We start from the raw sequence: 25,718 nt of genomic DNA on the forward strand, positions 1-25,718 counted from the left end.
TCCCGGCTCTGCCGCTGACCAGTACACACTCAGGAGATCAAACAAATACGCAGGTTAAAGAGCCTGTAATCCATGTTAGCCTTTCGGTGGGTCATTGGAAACAAGAACATAGCATAACCCAGCAGGCACATCCCTGAAAACGGGCTATGGCTACCCGATTGACGGGATAATAAACAAACGCGGTCATTCATACGTAAAACGTTACATGTCTGAATGAGTGTGTGTGTGTGTGTGTGCGTGGGTGGGTGTGGGTGTGTGTGCGTGTGTGTGTGTATGTGTGTGTGCGTGCGTGTGTCTGCGTGTGTGTGTGTGTGTGTGTGTGTGTGTGTGTGTGTGTGTGTGCGTGACTGAAACCTTACTGATTGACACGGGTAATGAATGACTGATGAGCGCACAAACCCAGCTCTCAGTCGGATCTACCCAGGTAGGCAGCCTGCTGTGCAAATGAGTCTGTGTTTGTAAAGCGCTTGCTTAAAGCTTGGTCTTGTGCTATGTCAGTAATCCTGATACCGTCATATCATAATTGATTGATTGATTGATTGATTGATATGAATACTTATATAGCGCCTATCCTCGGACGGAGACCAAGCTCTAAGCGCTTTACAGACACGGGGTCGTTTACACAACAGGCTGCCTACCTGGGTAGAGCCGACTGATGGCTGCCATTGGGCACTCATTATTCGTTTCCTGTGTCATTCAATCAGATTTCAGGCGCGCACACATACACACTCAAACAAACATATAACATTTTTTGTGTATGACCATTTTGTTTATTTACCCCGCCATGTAGGCAGCTATACTCCGTTTTCAGGGGTGTGCATGCTGGGTATGTTCTTGTTTCCATAACCCACCGAACGTTGACATGGACTACAGGATCTTTAACATGCGTATTTGATCTTCTGCGTGCGTATACACACGAAGGGGGTTCAGGCACTTGCAGATCTGCACATATGTTGACCTGGGAGATTGGAAAAATCTCCACACTTTACCCACCAGGCGACGTGACCGAGAATCGAACCCGGGACCCTCAGATTGAAAGTCCAACGCTGTAACCACTCAGCTATTGCGCAACTCGTTTAACTGCCGGGACAAAAGTGATGCAGTCCCCAAGAGGAACAAGTCCATGCACAGAGTGACGACTGACATCCTGGCCTGTACACTTTGTCCTGTCTCAGTGAGGTGACAGTCCTTCACTGATGTGCGTAGACACACAAAAGGGATTCAGGCACTGGCAGGTCTTGCACAAACGTTGACCTGTACTGGGAGATGGGACAAATCTCCACCCTTTGCCCACCAGGTGCGCCGGGGATCGAACTCAGGAAACTCGAGCGAGAATCCAGCGCTCTGACTATTCGACCACCGCAACCGGCCATTGATACATACACAGAAAGTAATAGGCATATACAGGAAAAGTTTCAGTAAGAAATGTACATTTTGAAAAGATATGTTCTGAGTGCTCTCAAACTCGGTGCTTTTCAAACTCAGTTTTGTCACATTGATCTCATTACTAGTATACTAAAGTTCGACAGTCAAGGGGTTAATCCATTTGCCAACATCTGCATGCACAAAATCAGTGGGAAAAAACGCACCTTACGGCACAGTATTAAAAAAAAAATCAGTGAACAAGATGGTACGCGCTTTCGCGTGTGTCTCCATGTATGAACGGTAGTTCTTAAGACATGAACCCCTGATAGCTTTATTTGAGGTGTGAGGCCTTCGGTGTTGCGGCTGACTCATCTGAGGTGGTCTGTTTCACACAAATGATCGAGAGAACGTCAACACTTAGCAATTGCGATTCACTGATCCGCCTCCCGCCCCCGTGACTGCACGTGCGTTTTGGTCACGCTCCTTTTGTCCGAGCGTTTACGGCAAAGGTCATCATCGCAATGGTCAGTTGACCTTTCCCGCGGTAATGAGGAAGGTGGAAGACTGGTGAACACGCTGTCTGCCAACACAGTGTCCGTGAGGGTCCTGAGTTCAAATCCCGGTCTCGCCCTTTCTCCCAGGCTTGACTGGGAAATCAAACTGAGCGTCCAGTCATTCGGATGAGACGACGGGTAAGTCGAGGTTCCGCATAAGTACGCAACTGGAATTCAATAGCGCAACGAAAAAAAGTGTTGTTCTCAGGCAAAATCACGTTGAAGACATTCACTATGATGCGTACACAAATAGATAGATAGATACATCACTTTGAGAGAAATCGTGGGGTTACGAGAAATCGTGGGCGTTCCCCTCCCACGTTTTCTCTCAATTGCGAGAAATCGTGGGATGTCCCTCTGATTTAAATCAAAATATTTCCTTTATCATCGGAGTTGGTTTCTTGTCTTTTCCCAATGCAAATCTTTGAGAAAAATGGGATACAGAGAAAGAGGGTTCGACGACAATGACGATAATGATAATGACAGTGTCACATAACATGGCTCACTGCAACGCATCGACCTCAAATTCAACATCGAAATCGATAGCAAACAACGAAATTAAGGCAATGTGTGTAACTCAAACATAGATATAAGATGATATAGTATAATTTAACATAACATGATATAATATAATATAATATAATATAATATAATATAATATAATATAATACTTGAACCTAATCTTTCTCGAGGGATGTTGGGAATAACATCGAAATGATTCAACTCTCTTAAAATATTTGACAGACAAAAAGATGCTTCACAATGTTTTATCCTCACGTAGGGAGCGTTAAAACTGGACCAAATAGTTTCGATGTTTGTTGCGATGCAACCTTTTCTGTCACATTTATTAAAATTGTTCTTCATTTCATGCTTGCTCATTTGCTCATCTGTTTGTGTCAGCATCCTTTCGCATGCAAGATTGCATTGAAAATAGATTATCAGTTTCATAGAAGAGACTCAGAACATGAAAATATCATTTTAAAAACAGAGTTAAAGAAAATAACAAATCAACCAGCCAAGTAAACACACAAAAGGAAACACACACACACACACACACACACACACACACACACACACACACACACACACACACACACACACATACATTCGCACATATTTTAAACAAGTACTGTGTATCACCTTCACCGTCTATTGTTGACGTCTTCGCTAACACCACTGTCATAATATCAGTCATGATCGTCCTTGTCAGGCCCGTCTCTCTCTCTCTCTCTCTCTCCGGTGACAAAGGAAACACTTTTGATTAAAAAATAACATGAAATAAGGGGTACATCCCACGCTTTCTCACACCTTGTGAGAAGTGAGAGAAATCGTGGGATTGCGAGAAATCGTGGGCTTACACTCCCTCCTATCTCTCCATTCCTTCCCTCCTCCCTCCCCCCCCCCACCCCCCGTAACCCCCCTCTCCCTCCCCCAGCCCCCCTCTCCCCGCCTGTCGGGACACAGAGAAATTTCGAGATGCCTCACGAACGTTCTCAGACCAACATACGGACTGGGTTTGGTGAGGGAATGTCAAAATACGTTGATGCGGCTCCAGGCTGACAAGACCAGAGATAGGGCAAGATTGATGTACCTGTGGGAGGAATTAAAAGTGCTGGGATTCTTCTACAACGATCTGAGCAAAGTGCACTCAGAGTGGATTAGTTGCTATGGCACATTATTTGCAGAAGAACTTGAAAGTTTCTTCTTTTCTTTTCAGGGGGTGTGGGTGGTGGTGGTGGAACATTAAAGAAAAAGATAGTTGTGAGAAATCCGGTTTTGATATGAGAAAATTTCGATATTATGTATAAGGAGAAGGGAAACCCATAATCAAAGGTTTGAATGAGTTTATACAGTTTTCCTCGGCTTTTTCTTGGTAAATTACAATAGTCGCAGCGCGACTGACGCACACTGGATTTCATCGAACGAATGCAAGTTCTGTTGAAGAAAAACTACCAAATGTGCTGTGAGAAGTTTAATTTTGATATGGCTTCATTGAGCTGCGAAGAAAGGGAATCATATTCAAAGATCTGAACGAACTTTACACGGAGCGGTTATTTTACTCCTTTTTATGGAAGATCAATTTAGATAACCAGAATCTTAATTCTTCTCGTTCATGATGACCAGAATAAAGTTCTGCTTATCATTTTTATGGTTATCATATAGGCTGCTAAAGTGACTGAAGCACGTGATTATTATTCTTCATGAAAAAAGGACTTGATTATGTGCAGGGAAGGCAATAAAATAGTGTTAAAAGAAGAGATTTAATGCCGTACCTGGAGGCGTTGACATACTTGTTAGGGGCGGTTTTTCGTTTTGTTTTGTTTTGTTTTGGTGTGTGTGTGTGTGTGTGTGTGTGTGTGTGTGTGTGTGTGTGTGTGTGTGTGTATGTGTGTGTTAACAAACTGCACTCACGGCGAGTCATCTGTGGCGAGCGATAGTTGCCACTGACAGTAAAATACACATCGACTTGCATCAAAGGAGTACGGAATCTTTAGATTGATTGTGTTGTGATAATCGTAATTCATAATGAGGGAGGAAATTGATTAACGTAAGTGTTTCAGATCTGCTAGAGTGGTTGTTCAAGATCTAGAATTCCTTGGCCGGAGAGATTTTACTTCATATAGGCTACAGTAGATTGACTGCATGAGATCGTGTTAAAGTTGCCGCTGAAAGATTCTCACGCTTTGCACTTTGGATTGTTTCCTTGACTTTCACTGCAGAAACTGAAATTACAACTGTAGCTTTCTCCTGACGTGTTGGCTCTCTGCATGAACGGCTTGTTACCACAATGCTTCATTATGATCTGTACATTGTTTGTTTGTTTGTTGTTGTTTTTTTTTGTTTTTGTTTTGTTTTGGTTTGGTTTTGGGGGTTTTTTGGTTTTGTTTTTGTTTTTTGTTTTGTTTTGTTTGTTCGTTTGTTGTTGTTGTTTTTTTGTTCCCAGAACTATTAAAATGGCGTTATTTCTATTCTAAGACTGTGCCCATAGACTGGAAAACAGCAATAGTTATACCGGTTTTCAAAAAAGGAACAAGAACAGACCCAGTGAATTACAGGCCACTCAGCTTAACATGTATCATATATATAAATATTAGAATCATTCATAAGAGAGGCTATTGTTAAGCACATGACCGATAATAAATTGTATGCTGAGTGCCAACATGGAATCCGCAAAAAAATAGGTCGTGTGTGATTCAGCTGTGACTTCTGGAAGTGATGGAGGACTTTACAAAAGAGATAGATAAGGGAGAAAACATATAGATGTGTTAGACTTCAGAAAAGCATTGGACTCGATACCACATGAAAGACTACTAAAGAAATTGGAATCTTATGGAATAACAGGAAGCACACTTGGTTGGATAAGGGACTTTCTAACAAAAAGAACTCAAAGGGTTAGGATTGGTGGTTCCTTCTCCGGTAAAACTGATGTCATAAGTCGGGCCGGCATACCACAAGGTAGTATATTAGGACCTATACTATTTACTTTATTCATAAATGATTTCCCTTGCGAACTAAAGAGTACATGTAATTTTTTTTGCAGATGACACAAAATTATACAACTCTCCAAAATTGTATAAGGAGTTACAAAAAGATATTGAAACATTAGTAAAATGGTCAGACACATGGAATTTATATTTCAATGCTCAAAATTGTAAAGTACTTCATACAGGAAAATGAAACCAAGAGAAAGAGTACATAATGAAAATCGGAGACAAAGAAGTAAAAGTATCAAAATGTGAAGAGGAATAAGACTCGATCAGGTGTAACATTTGACAAAAAAATCATCATTTGACAAACTTGTAACAAATAGTATAAACAATTAAAGCGAACAGAATGATTGGAATAATAAAAAGAGCATTTACATTTATAGATAAGGTTACTTTTTACGGTTATATAAAACATTAGACCTATCCTAGAATATGGAAACACTGTATGGTACCGGCAACGCAAATAAAACAGTCATGACAAGCCATCATAGAACGGGTTCAAAGAAGAGCAATAAAGCTGGTCTGTAGCGTAAAATATTATTCATATCAAGAAAGGTTAAGTACGTACTACTACCATCACTTAAAGCAAGAGTAAGAGGGGACTTGATACAAACGTACAAAATATTTAATGGCCGGGTTTGACGATGTAAACAAAGCATGCTTTTTTGTACTCCAAAGGTAGACACTACAAGAAACAGTACAAACAAAATATTTAAAAGATATTCTAGAACAAATTTAAGAAAGTTTACATTTAGTAACAGAGTAACAAATTATTGGAACAAAGTAACAAACAATATTAAACGTGCACCAATATACTAAGAACCTCATAGATAAACATGAGTTTATAACGATAAAAACGACACACGACTTTGATGGATAAATTGACTGAGCTAGTCAATGACCTGACAAACAACAAAAAGGGGTAAAAACTGAAGGGGCATAAAAAGCTAAAAATGGCTAAGTTGTATATATAACAACGCCCCAAATCCTGATCCTGATCTTGATGCTGAACCCCCTCCCTCTCATACCGTACGCCTTCCCCACTTCCTTGCTTAGTTTCAGAATTGCGCATGCGCACTGATTACTTCCGAATACTTGGTCTGGTCGATTTACTTGGTTTGCACCTTTATCTGAATCGAATTAAGCCGTCCGAATTGAAGGTTTGTTTATTTATGAATATAATGTGTGTATTTGATGATGGTGTTGATGATTTGTAGCACTTGTATTGGTCAGGCGTTGTAATATGCAGGTTCCTGGTATTTTTGTGAGCAGTCGGCAATGTCAACAAATATGGTGGCCGATCATTCGATTCTGATTTCTGCTGCTTCACCACGTCTGTTGTTCACTTAGTGAAGCTTGGACCAGAGAAATGCCAAGGCTTTTGGACAGCTAAAGATTAACTGTTCAATTTTGACGTGACGAAGGTGTTACTTCGGTTGTCTTTCAGTTGCTGGAAACGGTGTCCACCTCATTAAACAAGACAGTACCAGGAGCACGTCAGCAATTTAGCAGTTCATGGTCAATGTTAGATGAACAACAGAATTGTTTAGAACCTACCGTCATTCTTGGAACTGACAGTCAGAGAAAAGGAGAGATTTTCTGTTTCATTCGTTCCTTCGTGTGGAATTTTCAAGATGGGAGTAGAACTAGAAGAATAATAAAAAGTTACTTGATTGATTTGTAATCGAATTATTGTTCTCAAGCACATATCAGTAGCAACTTAAGGTGATTATATAATATACTTATGTCTTGATGCTAAGTGGTAAACTTAAGAAATGGACAACAGGTCATAAAACAAAATTTTATGTTTAAACAGATTGTTCTATTTGTCATTTTGGATTTTGCCCCATATCATAAAATAGCTTGAAGAGGTATATTTTGAACAGTCTTACTTGCAAGATAGTATTGTTCATAAGTGAGTTTCCATAAAGTTTCATTGAAATTGGCATAAAGAGCCCAGGAGTGTTTGACACTAATTAGTAATGTACTGTGAAGTCTGACTTTTGTTCTTTTTTTCTTTTCTTTTTATTTTTTTAGTGTGTGTGTGTGTGAGAGAGAGAGAGTTTACATCTTTATTCATTCGAGTGAAAATCACATGCATGATAATTCATTTATTATGCGAGACAAAGCCAAGAGATAGATGACTGGGACTGCAGTGCTTTTCTTCAGACCAAACTGACATTTAGTGTGTGTAATGTTTCACCTTTGCTTTAGCAAAAACTTAAGATAAATAGAGATTTAATCATTTAATATATATATATATTTGTATGTGTGTGTGTGTGTGTGTTAACGTATGTGTCTGTGTGTGTGTGTTTAAACAATGATAAATCAGAATAAACTAAAGATTGAATTTTTTATATGAACAGCAAGAAAATGAGCAACTACACACACACACACACACACACACACACACACACACACAGAGACACACACACACACACACACACACACACACACCACTCACTCAGCGACACACACACACACACTTGTGTAAAATTGATCTATTTGTTATTCATCATATTGATGTTACATGTTTATCACAATGTAAATTATAATATTAGTTGTTTAAAAACTGATTCTCATCTCTTTCGGCTTGTGGGTTGAGGTGGTTGCTGAGCCAGTCATTTGTTCCTCTTTTGCCTGGAGGTTGGTTTTAAGCCTGTAATATTGTTATCATCCAAATCCTCCTCCTCCTCCGGAACTGATGAAGACCCCACAATTCACATTTTTTCCACTTGGCATATTAGCGTACAGTGGTTTTATCAGTCATGTCAACAGCATCGTCATCAACATTATCAGTACCATAATCAAGGTTCTGAACAGATTTTTGCAGACAGTGGCAAATATTTTTAAACCTATGATGTTTTATCAATAACATCATCGTCAACATTATCATCCTCATCATCAGGGTTCTGCTGTACACATTTTTGCAGATGATATCATTAGGTTGTAAGCCTATATATAATGCTTTTATCACTCCTATGATGATGATGATCATCATCATCATCACCTGATCCAGGTTCCGCTCTATACATTTTTGCAGACAATCACAATGGCAGATGAAGAAATGGACTTTGATCATGGGGCCGCCGGATCTGACGATAACATCTACAACAGCCTTAACAACTTTGTCATTGACAAAAAGATTGGCAAGGGGCAGTTTTCTGAGGTCTACCGTGCACGCTGTCGTCACAACGGTAGTATTGTGGCACTCAAGAAAGTGCAGGTGAGAAGCATTTTGTGTTGCAGGTTTTGAAAAACACTGGACTGAAAATAAGAAAGCATTGCCTGTTGTATCTTGTGTTAAACCAAGGTTTGACTGAACATCTCTCTGTTGAACTGGAAAAGTGATCTCTTTGCCCGTTCAAACTCTCTCTGCTTGCTTCTTAGAGCAGTACATCATAGAACAGCCTGTGACCCAGTTTTAAGATATATTTTGATAATCTTATTCAATTTCTGTGTTGATAATTGTAATACTTTGTTAAACCCTGCATGTTATGAACTTATAAAACAGGAGAGTAATAATTCAGCTATGTTGATACTTGTCTTCATGTCTATCAGGAACATGCACTGGTGATGAACACTGTCTTGTATTTGTAAGCTGTGTACATCAGATGTCATCTTTGATGTGGCAGTTGTGAGTAGGATTGAAACATAAAACTATTGAAAGTCAAATATTACTCTATGTTATTTTGTTGCTGTTGTTGCCCCATCATTAGTATTGTTTTAGTGGCATTTCTCCCTTGACACTCATCCTGAGTTCACACAGCCACACATGGATTTGTCTAGCTCAGCACCACCAGTCAACAGAGAAAGTCTATCAGTGTTAGGTCGACAGGAGGCCACACACCAGAGGAGTTCCAGCACTGTTGCTGAGTTGGTTTGTTGGTGTTCAGTAGTGTCTGTTGTGATTCAACACATGCAGGACACCTACTATAAGTGGTTTCTGTTTTGTTTGTTTTTAGGTTTTTTGTTCTTTACAGTGTATGTGGTGTAGCATATATGGATCAGTCCGTACACTTTGGCACCTCCTTGAAGCTGAAATTTAAACTGAAACTACTGCTAAGTCCCCATTCTGATGACAGGGACCACTTGATTGCAGAGCCAGACTGAGTCTGAGTGTCCACTCCAGAGTGGAGACGAAAAGTCAAGTTTTACATCTGAGGGAAGTGATTGAACAAGCAATCATCATATATTGTAAAAGAAATTTTAAAAAATTTAATAAAAAATTTACTAGCGACTGATTTTCACATGATTTGAAAGGTAGTTAGTCTAAAGTGTCAACAAAAGTGACTCTATCACTCTGTGCTGTATTTCATTTTACAGATTTTTGAGATGATGGATGCTAAAGCCAGACAAGACTGTATCAAAGAGATTGATTTACTAAAGGTAAGAGGGTTTCATGCTGACATATTCTTGTGTTTTTGTGTGTCTGAGTGAGTGAGTGTTCATAACTACTTGTGCACATTTGTTGTGTGTGTGTGTGCATTTGTGCATGTGTGTGTAAAGTGTGTGTGTGAGTGTATGTCTGTCTGTCTGTCACTGTATGTTTCAGTTGTGTGGTATGAACACATGCATATGTTGTGTTAGTGTGCACATGTGTGTGCAGGTTCATGAATATGGAATTTATTTTAAAAATCATACAACAATCATTTATTTATTTTTCCTGTGTGCAGCAACTGAACCATGCCAATGTGATCAAGTATTTGGCGTCTTTCATAGAAAACAATGAGCTGAATATTGTGTTGGAACTGGCAGATGCAGGGGATCTGCAGCGAATGATCAGGGTATGTGTTGGTGTACTGTGTGCGGGTGTGTGTGTGTGTGGGGGGGGGGGGGAGTTAAGTGTTTTGTACAATTTGTAAATTTATTCATCTTAGTAGAGTGTTTGGTGGGATGCATTATGTTAAAAACAAGATTTGATATTGAGCAAGAAGTAGGTGCTGTTAGTTATAAGGCAGAGGTTTATATTCCAACCATTGTTGCTTGTGCTATGAAGAGTAACAATGTTGTCTTCTTTCTGCATTCTTTGGCTGGAAATCCCACATTCTGTCATGTCTGCAAGAGGGCTTTTAAATGTGTTACCATTTTTAGGCTGCTGTATAGGTATCCACACTCTGTTTTCTGGGGTGTGCATGCTGGGTAAGGTTGTATTTCCATAACCCACCTAACACCAGCATGGATTACAAGATTTATTATGAGTGTATTTGACCTGAATGTGTATCCAGTTGGAGTGAGACAAGGATGTTTGCTCTCGCCGACACTCTTCAATGTTTTCCTTGAAAGAATTATGACAGATGCACTTGAAGACCACCAAGGAACAGTCAGCATTGGTGGCAGAACAATCACAAACCTGCGTTTTGCTGATGATATAGACGGACTCGCAGGCTCAGAACAAGAACTGGAGAACCTGGTCAGGCAACTAGACAGATCCGCCACAGCTTACGGCATGGAAATCAGTGCAAACAAAACAAAACTGATGACAAACAATGACAATGGCATCCAAACTGACATCACTGCCAACGGAGAAAAGCTTGAAACCGTGAAGAATTTCAAATACCTTGGAGCAATAGTTTCAGATGAGGGGTCCAAGCCTGAAGTATTAGCCAGAATTGCAATGACAGCTGCAACACTAGCCAAGTTGAACACCATTTGGAAGGACAAGGCAGTCAAGCTCAGCTCAAAGATAAGACTCATGCGTTCTCTTATCTACTCAGTTCTCCTGTATGCTTGTGAAACATGGACCCTTACAGCAGAATTGGAGAAGAGGATTCAGGCCTCAGAAATGAGATGCTTCAGAAGACTGCTTGGCATCTCTTATAAAGACCACATAACCAATGAGGAAGTCAAAAACAGAATAAGGCAAGCCATTGGTCCCTATGAAGACCTTCTCACCACCATCAAGAGGCGCAAATTAAAATGGTTCGGCCACGTAACAAGAGGAGAGGGGCTTGCCAAGACAGTGCTCCAGGGAACAGTCAGAGGAGGAAGGAAGAGAGGAAGACAGAAGAAGAGATGGGAAGACAACATCACAGAATGGACAGGACTGAAGCTGAGTGAGGCGGTCAAATGTGCGAAAGACAGGGATGGATGGAGAGGACTGGCTGACAGGTCATCTGTAGCGCCCCAACGGCAACCGCCATGGGGCAGCTGATGATGAGCTGATGATGTATACACGCAAAAGCGATTTAAAAATCTAGAAGGTCTGTGTACATGTTTACCTGGGGTATCAGAAAAATCTCTACCATAAATCCACCATGATCAAACACAGGACCATCAGATAGCGAATCCAGTGTATTAACCATTTTGGTATTGTGCCCGTGATAACAGACCTATTTCTTGTTTGATATTTCTGTTCTCTTCGCTACACTCACTTTTATACTCGTATTCATTGAAATTGTGCATTAAAAGCAGTCATCAGGTGTTCAGAGACTTTATTTTTTTCAGGAAAGATGCAGCCACTTATGATTACATCTCTGTTGCTTCTCCATGACTGCTTTGTATTTGATTTTATCATGTTTGTTGTGAGCCAAATTTTACTGTTCTGCATGTAATCTGTGTGTCTCACAGACTTCACCGCACTTGATTTCTGTTACTGAGATCATGGAGTTATTCTGATATCTGATAGTTATTTATGATGGTGACTTTCAGCACTTCAAGAAACAATACCGGCTCATTCCAGAGAAGACCATTTGGAAATACTTTGTTCAGATCTGCAGTGCCCTGCAACACATGCACTCAAAACGTATCATGCACAGAGGTTAGTCATGTGACTTGTGCTGAGGATAGGCTAGGGTTTGTGTATGTGCGTGTGTGTGTGTCTGTGTGTGTATGCATGAATCTTTCTTTTATTGGTATTTATACACTCACACATGAGCTTGCACAGACACACATGCACACGCATGCACCACACAAGCATGCAAGCAAATGGTACATTTTTTTTGGGGGGGATAGATATCTTTCCTTATATTTGCATGGATCATTAATCCAGATGATCTATTATGTGTCATTATGTTTAGTTTATTTTCATCTTTGGTTTTCTTTCTGAATGTTTTCTCCGTTGTGCCCTTCCCCGGCTCACCAGCTTAGTCAGCTGCACAGTAGGGCTGAAAACTGGCTGTACAGCAGAGCAGCCAGTGGGAATGTAGGGTACTATTTTTTCGCTGCCATGTGGTACAGACTCTTCTCCACTGTCACTGTCAGCAGCAGAATCATTTTCTGCCAGCTGACTTTCAGTTAGACTTGCAGCTTGCTGTTCTGTATAGCATGGTCTAAATCGAGACTGCTTGTTACAATCTGAACTGGTTGAAGAACTCACCATTGTTCAAACTAAGTTTTAAAAATCTGCTGAAAATCGCTTCAAACCGTACGAGAGCTGGTTCAACAATGAGAAGGGTGTTTCCAGTACATGTGGTAGGAAGTGCTGGCTATGTTTGGTGTTATTTATTGAAGATGAGCACAAGTTTGTTAACTGAAATGCTCAAGTAGCCAACCGGCACCAGCAGCGTTATCCCAACAAGTCGACGTACGGTGACTGTGGTGTTCTCACTCCAAGTCGCCGAGCAGAGACTTCTTCTTCTTCTTCTGCGTTCACTCGTATGCACACAAGTGGGTTTTTACATGTATGACCGTTTTTACCCCGCCATGTAGGCAGCCATACTCCGTTTTCGGGGGTGTGCATGCTGGGTATGTTCTTGTTTCCATAACCCACCGAACGCTGACATGGATTGCAGGATCTTTAACGTGCGTATTTGATCTTCTGCTTGCATATACACACGAAGGGGGTTCAGGCACTAGCAGGTTTGCACATATGTTGACCTGGGAGATCGTAAAAATCTCCACCCTTTACCCACCAGGCGCCGTCACCGTGATTCGAACCCGGGACCCTCAGATTGACAATCCAACGCTTTAACCACTCGGCTATTGCGCCTGTCAACCGAGCAGAGACGAAAGCGACAAAAAGTTAAAAAACCAAAAAATTCCTGTGCAGATATCAAGCCGGCCAATGTGTTCATCACAGCCCAGGGGGTGGTGAAGCTGGGAGACTTGGGGCTGGGCCGCTTCTTCAGCTCTAAAACCACTGCCGCCCATTCCTTAGGTGGGTGAAATACAATGTGTGAATCTCTGTGTGTGTGTGTGTGTGTGTGTGTGTGTGTGAGACTGTGTGTGTGTGTGTGTTTGTGTGTGGCTGTGACTGTGACTGTGACTCTGTGTGTGTGTGTGTGTGACTGTGTGTGTGTGTGTGTGACTGTGTGTGTGCGTGTGACTCTGTGAGTCTCTGTGTGTGTGTGACTCTGTGTGTATGTGTGAGTGTATGTATGTGTGTGTGTGTGTGTGACTGTGTGTGTGCGTGTGATTTTGTGTGTGCGTGTGAGTCTCTGTGTGTGTGTGACTCTGTGTGTATGTGTGAGTGTGTGTGTGTGTGTGTGTGACTGTTTGTGTCTGTGTGTGTGTGTGTGGGACTGTGTGCGTGTGTGACTGTGTGTGTGCGTGTGAGTCTGTGTGTGTGTGTGTGTGTGTGTGCAGGCGACCAGTCAGTGGCTTTGTCAGTGTGTGTGCGAGACAGGCCACACATGACAGGCTGGCCAATCATGCCATTCGGTTATGGAATGACCCAGAATAGCACACTCTGCTTGGCTAATCACAAAATCACATGTACAGCACGTGATGAATTTTTATTTTTGGAAAATGCTATTCCATTCCATCGTCTGAATCCAAATACATTTTATGTAGGAATGATCACACATTCTGTTGTCCAGAGAGAGTTAAGCCTTAGGTTTGGGTGGCCTTTGCTTCACAAAATTGAACATACATTGCCACAACAATTTAAGTTTTTCTTCAATGGCTTGGTTGTAGGATGGACTGTCACTGTCAGAGTTAGTTCCTTGGAACATGAAGAGTTGAAGTAAACCTTCAGAATGAGCAGTAAGCTGCTAAAACGGGCTTGAAATAATTTCAGCAGTGGTTGTAATTCCATGGAAGCAGAAAATAGGATTTGGTGTCATATACTGTACCATGTCAAACTGATGCAAACTAGGCCTATGGTTTGCTCTGTTTGGCCAAATTTCGCGCGGCTAACAGTGAAAAGATGCCCCTCTTAGTCTGGCCCGCTCTTAGCCAATCAAACGCCTCTAACAGCTATAAGCGCTGAATCATTTCCTTTGGCCAAGGCTCTCCACGCCATCTTGTCAGGTTTTCGCTCTGTCTCGTCTAACGCTTTTTTTGGCTATTAAGCGTTTTCATTTGGCCTTATTTTGTTGTATGCGGCTTGCATGTGTATTGTGCTTACATTCTGTGTACTCGTTTCGACTCGGCCCCCTCGATTTCTTCGTATTTTCTACCTCTGAGTCGATTCTGTCTTTCCTTTCTCTGTTGGGGTTCGTATTGTTCGCTGGGTGCTTACGCGCGGTACCATGCCTCGTTTGCCATCCTACGAAGGCAGGGATCATGATGCTGGCAGAGATACTCGCCAAGAGACTCTCCCAGGCCCGGAGCTCATGATTTCTCCCGATAGGGACCGCGGCGATGCGTCTGCAGACGCTGATCGCGGAGGGGACGCTCGTCCCGATAAAACGGTCATGAAGGGGACCGGGGGGAAAGGGATTCGAGCGTCACCTCCCGAAGTGTCCCAGCGCGAGGCGGGTGGAAGGGGGAGTAGCACGTCCTCTCTTGGTGGTGGGAACTCGCGGCTGGGTGCGGACTCCCAAGGGGAGGCCGCCCCCCGCCGTTATCCGGGTCCCCACACGGAGACGGCCCTCAGGGGCCCCAGTGCTGTTTCCCCCTCCTCCCTCCTCGGTCGACCCCCCTCCCCCACCTCCTCCTGGGGGAGAAAAACAGTTGGTTCCGGGGGGGGACCTCCACTTAGCCCACCCCGGGCCAAGCCACCCCAGTCTCCCCACGGGAGGGGATTCTGGGCGCGTGGCAACCTGCTCTGCAGGTCTCCCCGCTATCCGGCCGGTCTCCCCTGCTGGGGGAGTCCCGCGCGTGTCAGGCGGTTCCGGGCAGTCAGACCGCCGGCCTTTCGGCCTGTCTGACACCCAAGTCGGACCTGACCTCCCTCCGACTTGGCCAGGCTTTTCCCTTCAACGAGGTCAAGGCACCAGTGACCCTTGGGGCTGGGGTCACGGGATGGCTGGTGCCCACGGGTGGTATCCCCCATTCTACCCGTACTGGGGTGCACCTATGGTGCATGCTGGGTTCCCGGGAGGACCAGGGACTAACCCCTGGTCCGCTCCCCACCGGACCCAACCCAGCACAGACCACAGAGTGACACACACAGCCCCGACAAGAGGGATTGACTCTTCGTTGGGCAGGTCGAGCTCCTCGACCAGTGTTAACACTACAGCCTCGAATAGGTCCTCTGTCAGCACGCAGGTGACCGCCACGGTCACTACGGCTTCCTTTTCAGGACCGACGGCAGCTGAGGGACCCCGCTCAGCCCGTGGGAGCCTGCTGGTCCCACCTACCCAGCCCTCGGTCCTAAAAGGAGATGAGTGGGTGTTCGTCCCCTCACAGCACTCGTGGGTCCCTCTGGCGTCCAGGGACGCTCTCTCTGAGAAGGTGTGGCACCCACCATCCCAAGCATGGTTGGACCTACGGTCCACACACTCCCCACCCTCTTCAGGTGTCAAGGACATAACAGAGGAGACCAGGGTCCCTGCTCGGGATCGCCCCAGCTCATCCCGCTGGGCTGACCACAGCCCACAGGACGCCCCCGTGGGTACATCCACTTGGGATGGCACCCAACAGGGGATGGACTGTGAACAAGAAGGACAGCCCCTGTCTTCGGATGAGGACGAACAAGCAGATGAGCACTCTTCGCCCCCATCCCAGTGCGACAGATGGAGCCCACGCCTCCCTAGGGACCAGCCTGAACCAAACTCGGACTTTGCCGAGCTCGAACTGACCCTCCCCAATAGGGTCACACATGCTGAATCAGTCCCTCAGGCAACTTTGTCAGGTGACTCTAACTCCAGAACCACAAGGCGACTCAGAGTGCCAGAAATGGCTCAGGAGTGGCTTAATAAGCCAGCCCGCACCGTCAGGGGTGCTGCTTCCATCCCTCCTCCAGGCAGGGAGTCACTCTCTGTCCCGGGCGCTTTTGCCCCAGGCAAGTTCCTTAAAGATCCCTCCAAGGGAGGAGTGTGGTCCTGGTACACACAGGACCACCCTGCCTACAGGGAAGCAGAGCCCTCCGCGCAGGACAGGATGTTGGTCTCACAGCGCACCACCTTCCCCACCTCAGCTACTCTTCCCTTTAAGACATTTGCAGAGTGGGACAAACTGGCCCGCCGCTGCCTCCTCGAGGTGTCCACGGCTTATACCTTCTTTGACGCGTTCCTCCACAGAGCCAATGAGCTGTGGGAACGACGTCCAGTTCAGCAGGACACGGAGTCTCCTTCCCCTGGCCTGCCTGGCCTCTTCTCAGACCCGAGGTTAAACACTTTTGGCAATCGAGTAGCGTCTGGTCTCACGGCAGCTGCAGACGCAGCTACCAGCCTTCACTTCAATACGGTGCTAGCGCGGCGGGATGCTGTTCTCCGCCTCTCTAACATTCCAGTAGAGGAGAGGGCTGCTCTGCGGTCCATCCCAGCACAGCAGCACTCCCTCTTCGGCCAGTATGCGCCGCATTTTGTCAGCCACAGGGCAGAGACAAACCGGGAGGTGGCCTCATATTTAGCCCAATCCTCCCAGGGGCGCCAGGGTTCTATGCCTTTGAAGAGACCCGCCACCAGGGCTCCTCCATATACCTCGCCTCCTAAGCCAAAGCGGCGTGCTCAGAATCAGCGGCAGAGGAACAAACCACCTCATGGCCGTCCAAGCCGTCCGGCCATGCCCAAGGCCAGAAGGCAGCACCCCCAATGACTGGGCCCCGATTCAGCACCGCCAGTCGTTCAGCCCCTCCAAGTAGGAAACTTGTCCCGGCACGCGCATCAGTGGCGTGCTCTGGGACTCAACGACTGGATTGTGTCGGTGCTAGAGTCGGGGTACATGCTCCCTTGGGTGGGGGACCGCCCCCCTCTAAGATCCACTCCTCCTCCTTATGTGCCCAGCTCGATGGAGCAGGAGAGCGTCTTAGAGAAAGAGATATCGCACCTACTCCTCATAGGGGCGATATCTCAACTCTCGGACCCGGGCCCCGGTTTTTACGGCCGGTTGTTCGTGATTCCAAAAGTCTCCGGAGGGTGGAGACCAGTCCTGGACTTGTCCCCCCTCAACAGTTTCCTCCCCAAGATGAAATTCAAGATGGACACACAGGCACAGATTCGGGAGACCATGCAACAGGGAGATTGGGCGACGTCCATCGATCTGAAAGATGCTTATTTCCATATCCTCATCCACCCGGCATCCCGCCGGTACCTGAGGTTCGTGTGGAGGGACAGAGTGTTCCAGTTCTCTGCCCTCCCATTTGGTCTGTCCCTTGCCCCTTTCCTGTTTACCAAGGTGGTGCGGGAATTGGTGTCAATCGTCCGGTCGGAGTCCATTCGGCTCTGTGTGTACCTGGACGACTGGCTTATTCTGGCCCAGTCACAGGCTCTGTGCCAGAGTCATACAGCCAGACTTCTAGACCTGTGCTCCCAACTGGGCTTCATCACGAACCAGGAGAAATGCGATCTGTCCCCGAGCCAGTCCTTCGACTTCTTAGGGATGAGATTCGACACGCGGTCCATGATAGTCTCTCCGACGCCAGATCGGTGGGACCGTCTGGCAGGCCTCCTCAACCACTTGCGCCATTCCTCCCAAGCAACGGCGCGGACACTGTCTTCCCTCCTGGGCATGATGGAGTCCATGGCACCTCTCATCCCTCTGGGCAGGGTTCTCAAGCGCCCTCTTCAGAGGGCACTCAGGCTACGGTGGTCCCAGAGCACTCAGCCATGGGATACCCGGATATGTCTGGGCGAGTGGTTCCTCGAGGTGACATCAGAGTGGTTAACCACCCCTCTTCGGACACAGGGGGTGCCCATAGCCCCACCTACTCTTCAGGTGGCACTATTCACAGACGCCTCCTCCATGGGCTGGGGAGCCCACATGGACTCACTCCATGCAGCAGGGACTTGGTCCCCGGAGGAGCGCCTATGCCACATCAATGTTCTGGAACTGGAGGCAGTTCGCAGGGCTCTCCAGCACTTCATAGCGGAGGCCAAAGGCAAGACCATTCGCTTGTTCACGGACAACACAACAGTCGCTTGTTACGTGAACAAAGGGGGCGGAGCGCACTCGGCAGACCTCTCTCTGCGGACCGAGGCTCTCCTCCGTTGGTGCCACAGCAGGGGCATTGCACTTTCAGCGAGACACATAGCAGGGAAAGACAACATTTTGGCAGATGCTCTCAGCAGGTCCAAGAGTGTCATACACACAGAGTGGACCCTGGACAAGGACACCCTGCAAGGAGTGTGGGAACAGTGGTTCCGGCCGATGGTGGACCTCTTTGCGACAAGGTTCAGCAAGAGACTTCCCACGTACGTCTCTCCAGTCGCCGACCCAGAAGCATGGGCAGTGGACGCTCTCTCTCTAGACTGGAGCAGTCTGATTGCCTACGCGTTTCCTCCCTTTCCAATCCTGTCCAAGGTGATACGGAAAGCCAGGTTGGAACGCCCGCAGATGATCCTCATTGCGCCGAAATGGCCAGCCCAGCCCTGGTTTCCGGTCCTTCAGTCCCTGACACATGTTCCACCACTGGAACTGGAAACCAAACCTCATCTGCTGAGGCAGCCTCGTTCGGGCATTCCTCACTCCAATCCTCAAATGCTCCACCTGCACGCGTGGCTGCTGTGCGGGCGGATCTGTCAGCATCACCATTGAAGTCTTCCACCCCTCGGTCAGCCTCTGTGTCCGCCGCGCTGACCAAGGGGGGTGCCTCCTCCGACCTCCTCTCCATAGTCTCCAAAGCCAGGAGGGAGGGAACAGAGACTTTGTATGACTTTCGATGGAAGAAATGGCTGAGTTGGTGTACAGCTCAGAACATTCCCCCTACTAACCCTACGAGCATGCAGCTGGCCAACTTTTTGGCTCACTGCTCCTCGGTTCTCAACCTGTCTGCTAGTTCTGTGAGAGGGTACAGGTCTGCCATTTGTACCACTATCAAACAGCTAGGTGGTCCCGCTTTTGAAGCTGATTTCCTGCTCAGAGAAGTGGCTAGGGGCGCCTCTCTGAAGGAAGCTAGGAATCCCAGAAGAGTGCCCCTCTGGGACTTGTTCCTGGTGCTGGATTTCATTCGAAAACAGCCCTTTGAGCCATTGGGGACTATTCCTTTTGACCTGCTCACTCTCAAGACCACTTTCCTTCTGTTGCTGGCCACGGGCCGTCGTAGAAGTGAGATTCATGGTCTTAGTGGTCTGCCACAAGATCTAGCATTCCACAGAGATGGTTCCATCACTCTTCGTTTCCTTCCAGAGTTTCTGGCTAAGAACCAAGACCCCGAGGTCCCTTCCCCCTCTCTGAGGGTCAGACCTTTGTCGGATATTCTGGCACAAGATGATGAAGATAGGCATCTCTGCCCCGTTCGGTGCCTCAAATACTATTGCAATAGGTCTCGCCATAGGCGTTCTTCTCAGAGGCGCCTTCTCATCTCCCTCAATGAGAATTACAAGAAAGATATCGCTGCAGGCACCATTTCCCGCTGGGTTTCCCAAGTCATTCGTAGAGCCTACTCTCATGCACACAAGGATCTCAGCTGTCTTAATCCCAGAACACACGAAGTGCGGGCCATAGCTACTTCGGCTGCTTTCCAGCACTCGGTACCACTGCAGCATGTCTTGGAGGCAGCCTTCTGGCGGTCGGAGAATCCCTTCATCAACTTCTACCTCCGGGATTTCCGTATGACCAGGGCTGACGGTTCCAAGGGGATTTCCTTTGTCGCGGCTAACACTGCCGTCTCAGTTTCAAGGGCTCCCCATACGAACCAGTAGGCGTTGCCCTCCTCCATTTGCTTTAAATTCTGCATCAGTTTGACATGGTACAGTATATGACACCAAAAGGAGGAGTTTGTATTATACTCCATGTTTGGTGTTTACATATACTTACCATGTCAAACTCGAATGCCCGCCCGTCCGTCCCCGCGTCTCCGCCGTGGTTCTCATGGGGCATTTTCATTCATGGCCACGGAATGATTCAGCGCTTATAGCTGTTAGAGGCGTTTGATTGGCTAAGAGCGGGCCAGACTAAGAGGGGCGTCTTTTCACTGTTAGCCGCGCGAAATTTGGCCAAACAGAGCAAACCATAGGCCTAGTTTGCATCAGTTTGACATGGTAAGTATATGTAAACACCAAACATGGAGTATAATACAAACTCCTCCTGTTGGTTGTATCTTTGTCATAAATGTTTACTGCTATTTCTGATTTGGCAAAAATTGTTTTAACATGGGGCTGATTTGATTGAAAACGTTTCAGTCATTTTCAAAAGCTGTCACCCTAGTGTCCACTGTTTGATGCTCAGATGAATCCCTGCTATATGTGTGTGAGTGTGAGAGAGGGTGAGTGTGTGCAATGTTCTTATTTATCATAAGAAGTACATGTCAAGCAAAAAACAAAAAAAAACAAAAAATGCAACAGTCTTGCAATGACTGTTGCAGTGGGAACTCCATACTACATGTCTCCAGAACGCATCCATGAAAACGGCTACAACTTCAAGTCTGACATCTGGTCTCTGGGGTGTCTGTTGTATGAGGTAAGTTACTTCTGATATTTCTCCTCCTCCTTCTTCTTCTCCACCTTCTTCTTATTATTCTTCTTCATTGTTCTCATCGTCATCTTCTTCTTTTTCTTCTTCTTCACCTCCTCCTCCTCCTCCTCTTCCTCTTCCTCCCTTAACTCTGTGAAGAGCCATTGGGTGCCTGGGTCTCTGAAAATAGTTTTCCTATCCATTCTGCGATGTCAGTTCATTTTTTTCTTGTTTGTTTGTATATAAGAGCGCATGTGTATATGTACATGGATGTGGAAGGGTGCTGGCAAAATTGTATGTATGATGTTGGAAGAGAGAGAGAGACAGTAGGAGCAGGGTGAAGGTGGGCATTGTAGGGAGCCACACAAACTCTGTGTGTGTGTGTGTGTGTGTGTGTGTGAAATCAGTTGTTGAACGTGGAACAGGGTTCATGCAGCCAAGAAAAGGTTTGGAGAGAAGTGAAGGTGTGTTTTCAAGTTGATAAAAGTTTATGAATTTTTTAAGGCAAAGTTTGGGAAAGTATATGATTTTTTTAACTCTTTCGTTCCCATTTTTCTATGAGCAATTACCCCCCCTTGTTCCAAGATTCCTACTATACGTATATTCCCTTCATTCCTGGATTTAGAGAAAGAAAGTATGAAGCAGGGTACTTATTTTTGAGGCTTACGGCAATGCGGCTCATTACAGTACACTAAGATTGTCATATACTGTTGAATACAGAATTGATGTGAGAATTTGTCTATGACCCTGTTGACGCTATAGGGTGACATATCTGGTGACACTCAGGTGTAAAACAGGTGACTGTGGGGTCAAACACAATGCATACAAGTATGTATCACATGCAGGACAGTGTTTTGCTTGCAGAGTATGCACATCATGCAGGTACTCACCAAGTAGTGCCTCATAAGTATCTCATTGCCACACTGCCAGTCATATCCATGAAAATTGTCACAATTGTCACTGCTATTGTCCTTATCACATGAATGATTTGAACTTTGTCTCAAAGAGAATACATTATGCCTTTCACTACAGTAGCAGTCACTGAGCCAGAATCAGATCATTATCTACACAGTTCTTGAACAAAAACAATTCAGAAACAATACTGTGTCCAAATAAGCATGTCTGTTTCACAGTCATCACGAAATATGCTACACAAAGGTGACAAGTGTGCGATACCTTGAAGCAGTCATGCCAGTTACTGCACAAATATACACCACAATTTTCACACTTGTTACTTTTTGAACTTTTCATCACCCACTATCTGTGCTTCTGTAGCAACAGCTAATTGTACTCTCTCCTTGTCATTCATTTGAAACAGATCGAAATCATCATCTGATAGAGCGTTGTAAAACTCATCATCAGAAAACTGGTCAGAATCCGAACTTTCTACACATTCCATTTTTCTGTGTCTGTGTGTCTATACAGCACATTGGCAAGAATGTAGTGGCGCCCACTTTCCCACAGCCTAGGGAGGGGGAGGGGGGTATCTGGCATCCATTCCACTCATAAACACTGCCCCGCTAGTGACCCGGTCAAGGATAGATGATGCGTGCTGATGACGCGACTCGCGGGAAGTTCAAAGCGCTTACCGCGAAAACCGATTTTCCGGGCTGCAGGAAGGAAAGGGGGAATTCTCTGCTGCATGGTTTTCCGGCCTCTAGGAATGAAGGGTAAAATTCCTGTAAACCGGAAAACCGTGTTGCAGGGATGAAAGAGTTAAACAGGAACTGTGAAAGTTTGTAAATTTTATTTTAGCAGGGTTTGGGAAAATTTGTGAACTTTAAAGAAAGTTTTTGATTTCTTTTTTAACAGGGTTTGGGAGAGTTTATGAATTTTATTAGTAGGAATTGGGAAAGTTTGTGAATTTTATTCTAGCAGGGTTTGAGAAAGTTTGTGATCTTTTTTTTTAGCAGGGTTTGGAAAGAAAGTTTGTAAATTTTGAGCATGCAGCACACTGGACCTCAATTTGTGATCCCTTCCAAAAGACTAGCACCCAGACCACCATGTAAGTTTTCAAGTAGAAGGGATAATAATCCTGGTCGTTGCTTGAATTGAACCCAAGACCCATGCTTCCTTGTGGGGTTGTGGATCCATTTTGTGCTTTATTGCAGGATTTTGTATTGTTGACCTAATTATTGCTCCTGTGTTGCAAGATTTTCCCTTTTTCGCCTAATTATTGCTCTTGTCGTTGCAGGATTTTCTCTTGTTCATCCAGTTATTGCTCCTGTCGTTGCAGGATTTTCTCTTGTTCATCTAGTTATTGCTCCTGTCGTTGCAGATGGCAGCACTACAGTCTCCTTTCTATGGGGACAAGATGAACTTGTACTCCTTGTGCAAGAAAATTGAGCAGTGTGATTACCCGCCCCTTCCATCCGACTGCTACTCTGAGGAGGTGAGTGGGGTTGGTCCTTTGAGTAGTATTTCAGAGGGGGAGGTTTCTAAAGAATGAATGGGAACCCATGGAAATTTCATGCTCATGAATTCATGTGTGCAGACAGCATGCAATTACATGCATACACATGCGCAACACACATTTCTCGCCCTCTCATTTGATGAGATTCTTCATAATACATATTGGGCTGTCACTAAAGTGTTCAATGATCATAGTGAGCATCGTAGTGACTTTAATGAACAATTTCAACTTATATACAGAAGTGATTTGGTTATAGAAAACTAGTTTATATTCTGGATCTCTTTAGGTTTGCTTTCCTTTGGCAGTGTACTTATTTTGAACAGTTTCCTGTGTTCTGAAAGACGGAGGGACAATGTGTGTCAGAAGGATACCCTCAACTTCTTTATGATTGGCATTGATGGAATGTAATATCCAGTTTACTGGTTGAGTCTTCGGGGTTCTTTTTTTCTTTTCTTTTTTTCCCATCACTCCAGCAGTTTAAGGTTCCCATAGTGTGTTGTCCAAACTCAACTTGCCCAACATTCAGAGGCAAAACGGCAAGTAAGGAGGCCCAAAGTCTGACAGACAGACCAGCACCAGACTTTGTGCAAAGGTGGGAGAGATTGCCAGTCTCGAATAGACCTGTCAAAGCACAGCTGATGCTGCACCAGGGACATCACCCACAGCACAACTGCATAGCCTTCTGAGACTGACGGATACCTGGTACAACAACTACATTGTGTCTGTGAACGTTTTCCTCACCTGACTGCTTATGAATCATGATTTCCTTCCTTACTCGGGCCTTTCACCCTACCTGGGGTATAGGCTGTCACCATGAGACCATATTCCTTTGTCCTGTGCCTTTGCCTCTGTCTGGCTCCAGGAAAGGTCTGTCTTCTTGCTGTATACCTGGAGGTCACTTGGCCAGGCATTTCTCAGTCAGCATCTCTTTCTCTTCCCTTGGAGGGGTGGGGTAGGGGGGGGGGGGTACCATGTCAGGGCCTCTCTGATGATGCTTGATGTTTGTTTTCATAGCATGCACCCATGCTTCACTTTTTTTTCTCTCCCCAATTTATCTCTTTAAAGCACGGTAGGCATGCTTAATTAGACAGAATTTTACATAGAAATTCATGATTTTTTGTGTCTGTGTTGCCAGCTGCGGAAGCTGGTGGCCATTTGCATCAATCCTGACCCCGAGCACCGCCCCACGGTGGAGTACGTGTACGATGTGGCCCAGCAGATGCGAGCTCGAACAAACACCCAGGCCCAGCCCACCCCGCCCCCCACCCCTCCCACCCCTCAGACACAGTTGTGACCGCATCGTCCCCGGGGCCCCGCGAAATGCCGTGTGGTCCGTGTGGCACACAATCAGCAGCCGTCCCCAACGACCTTTGTCCTGGGTCATGACCTCTGCTCACCTGACCTTGACCTTGACCACCGTGTGTGTACAGAGGTTAGCGCTGTTACACATGGTTTTTTCTTCTTTTTTTTTCTTTTTTTCTGAGCTGTTGATGTATGTGAACTTTGGCAGTTGTGGCGATTTTGTGGTGTGAGAAGTATCTGGTTTGCCATTGCTTCATTGTCACTTAATTTATGGCATTCTCACCATTACTTTTGGCCTTCTCACCTCTGGTCTCCTGCACTCAGAGGTCACCACATTGGAAGTTATGGTTTGTGGGGTCTGTCGGCTTGTCACATGTTTTTCACCTGCTCAGAACTGTACCTTCTTGCTGTTGTCTGCTCTGTGGTTTTGAGTGTTTCATCTTCCTGAAAAAACTTTTTTTTTTCTTTTTACATAGTTGATAAAACTAAAAAAGAAAATCACTAGTTCAGAAAGAAAGGTTTGGTTTGCTCGGTGATAAGAGGTGACAGTTTTTTATGGTTTTTTTTTATGTTGTTGTGTTTTTTTTCTGTTAAGTGGTTTATTAACAGATAGTAAGGATGATGATAGTAATAATAGTAGTAGTAGTAGTGGGTACCCAGTCTCTGATTTCCCCATGTCTCTTTTAATAGCCTTGGCAGCAAAAGCTGAAATTCATTTCTTCAAATAATCCCCCCAGTTCCCCTCCCCCACCCCCCTCCCCTCCCTCCCTTTTTTTTTTCCTCAAATCTTAGGCAGAAATCTTTTCTTTTTACTGAAATGAAGACATTCCATATGTGAATCTGTCATTTGGAGCCATAATCTGCTCTATAGAAAAATCTTTTGTTTAACATGTAATCACATTCCGGTAATTTATGTGGAAGTCAGCCCTATATCAG

The 25,718-nt window shown here is 45.3% G+C and overlaps 1 protein-coding gene across 1 annotated transcript; it reads left to right on the plus strand.

The window, feature by feature from the left end:
• Window positions 1-6,511: 6,511 nt before the first annotated feature.
• LOC143276168 (serine/threonine-protein kinase Nek7-like) lies at window positions 6,512-25,196 on the plus strand. Its single transcript, XM_076580594.1, has 9 exons — window positions 6,512-6,567; window positions 8,451-8,633; window positions 9,734-9,796; window positions 10,084-10,194; window positions 12,059-12,167; window positions 13,398-13,505; window positions 20,979-21,073; window positions 23,346-23,459; window positions 24,616-25,196. The coding sequence occupies exons 2-9, from the start codon at window positions 8,460-8,462 to the stop codon at window positions 24,772-24,774; spliced, it is 933 nt and encodes a 310-aa protein (XP_076436709.1). The 5' UTR covers window positions 6,512-6,567; window positions 8,451-8,459; the 3' UTR covers window positions 24,775-25,196.
• Window positions 25,197-25,718: the final 522 nt, after the last annotated feature.

The sequence above is a fragment of the Babylonia areolata genome, chromosome 31 (assembly GCF_041734735.1).
Source record: "Babylonia areolata isolate BAREFJ2019XMU chromosome 31, ASM4173473v1, whole genome shotgun sequence".
Lineage (NCBI taxonomy): Eukaryota > Metazoa > Mollusca > Gastropoda > Neogastropoda > Buccinidae > Babylonia > Babylonia areolata.

What these genes read in the sequence shown, in the direction of transcription:
- LOC143276168 (XM_076580594.1), top strand. Translation starts at nt 8,460, where the DNA reads ATGGCAGATGAAGAAATGGACTTTGATCATGGGGCCGCCGGATCTGAC. An exon ending in ATCTGCAGCGAATGATCAGG is followed by an intron (nt 10,195 to 12,058) that starts GTATGTGTTGGT and finishes GGTGACTTTCAG; the next exon opens with CACTTCAAGAAACAATACCG. An exon ending in CACTGCCGCCCATTCCTTAG is followed by an intron (nt 13,506 to 20,978) that starts GTGGGTGAAATA and finishes TGACTGTTGCAG; the next exon opens with TGGGAACTCCATACTACATG.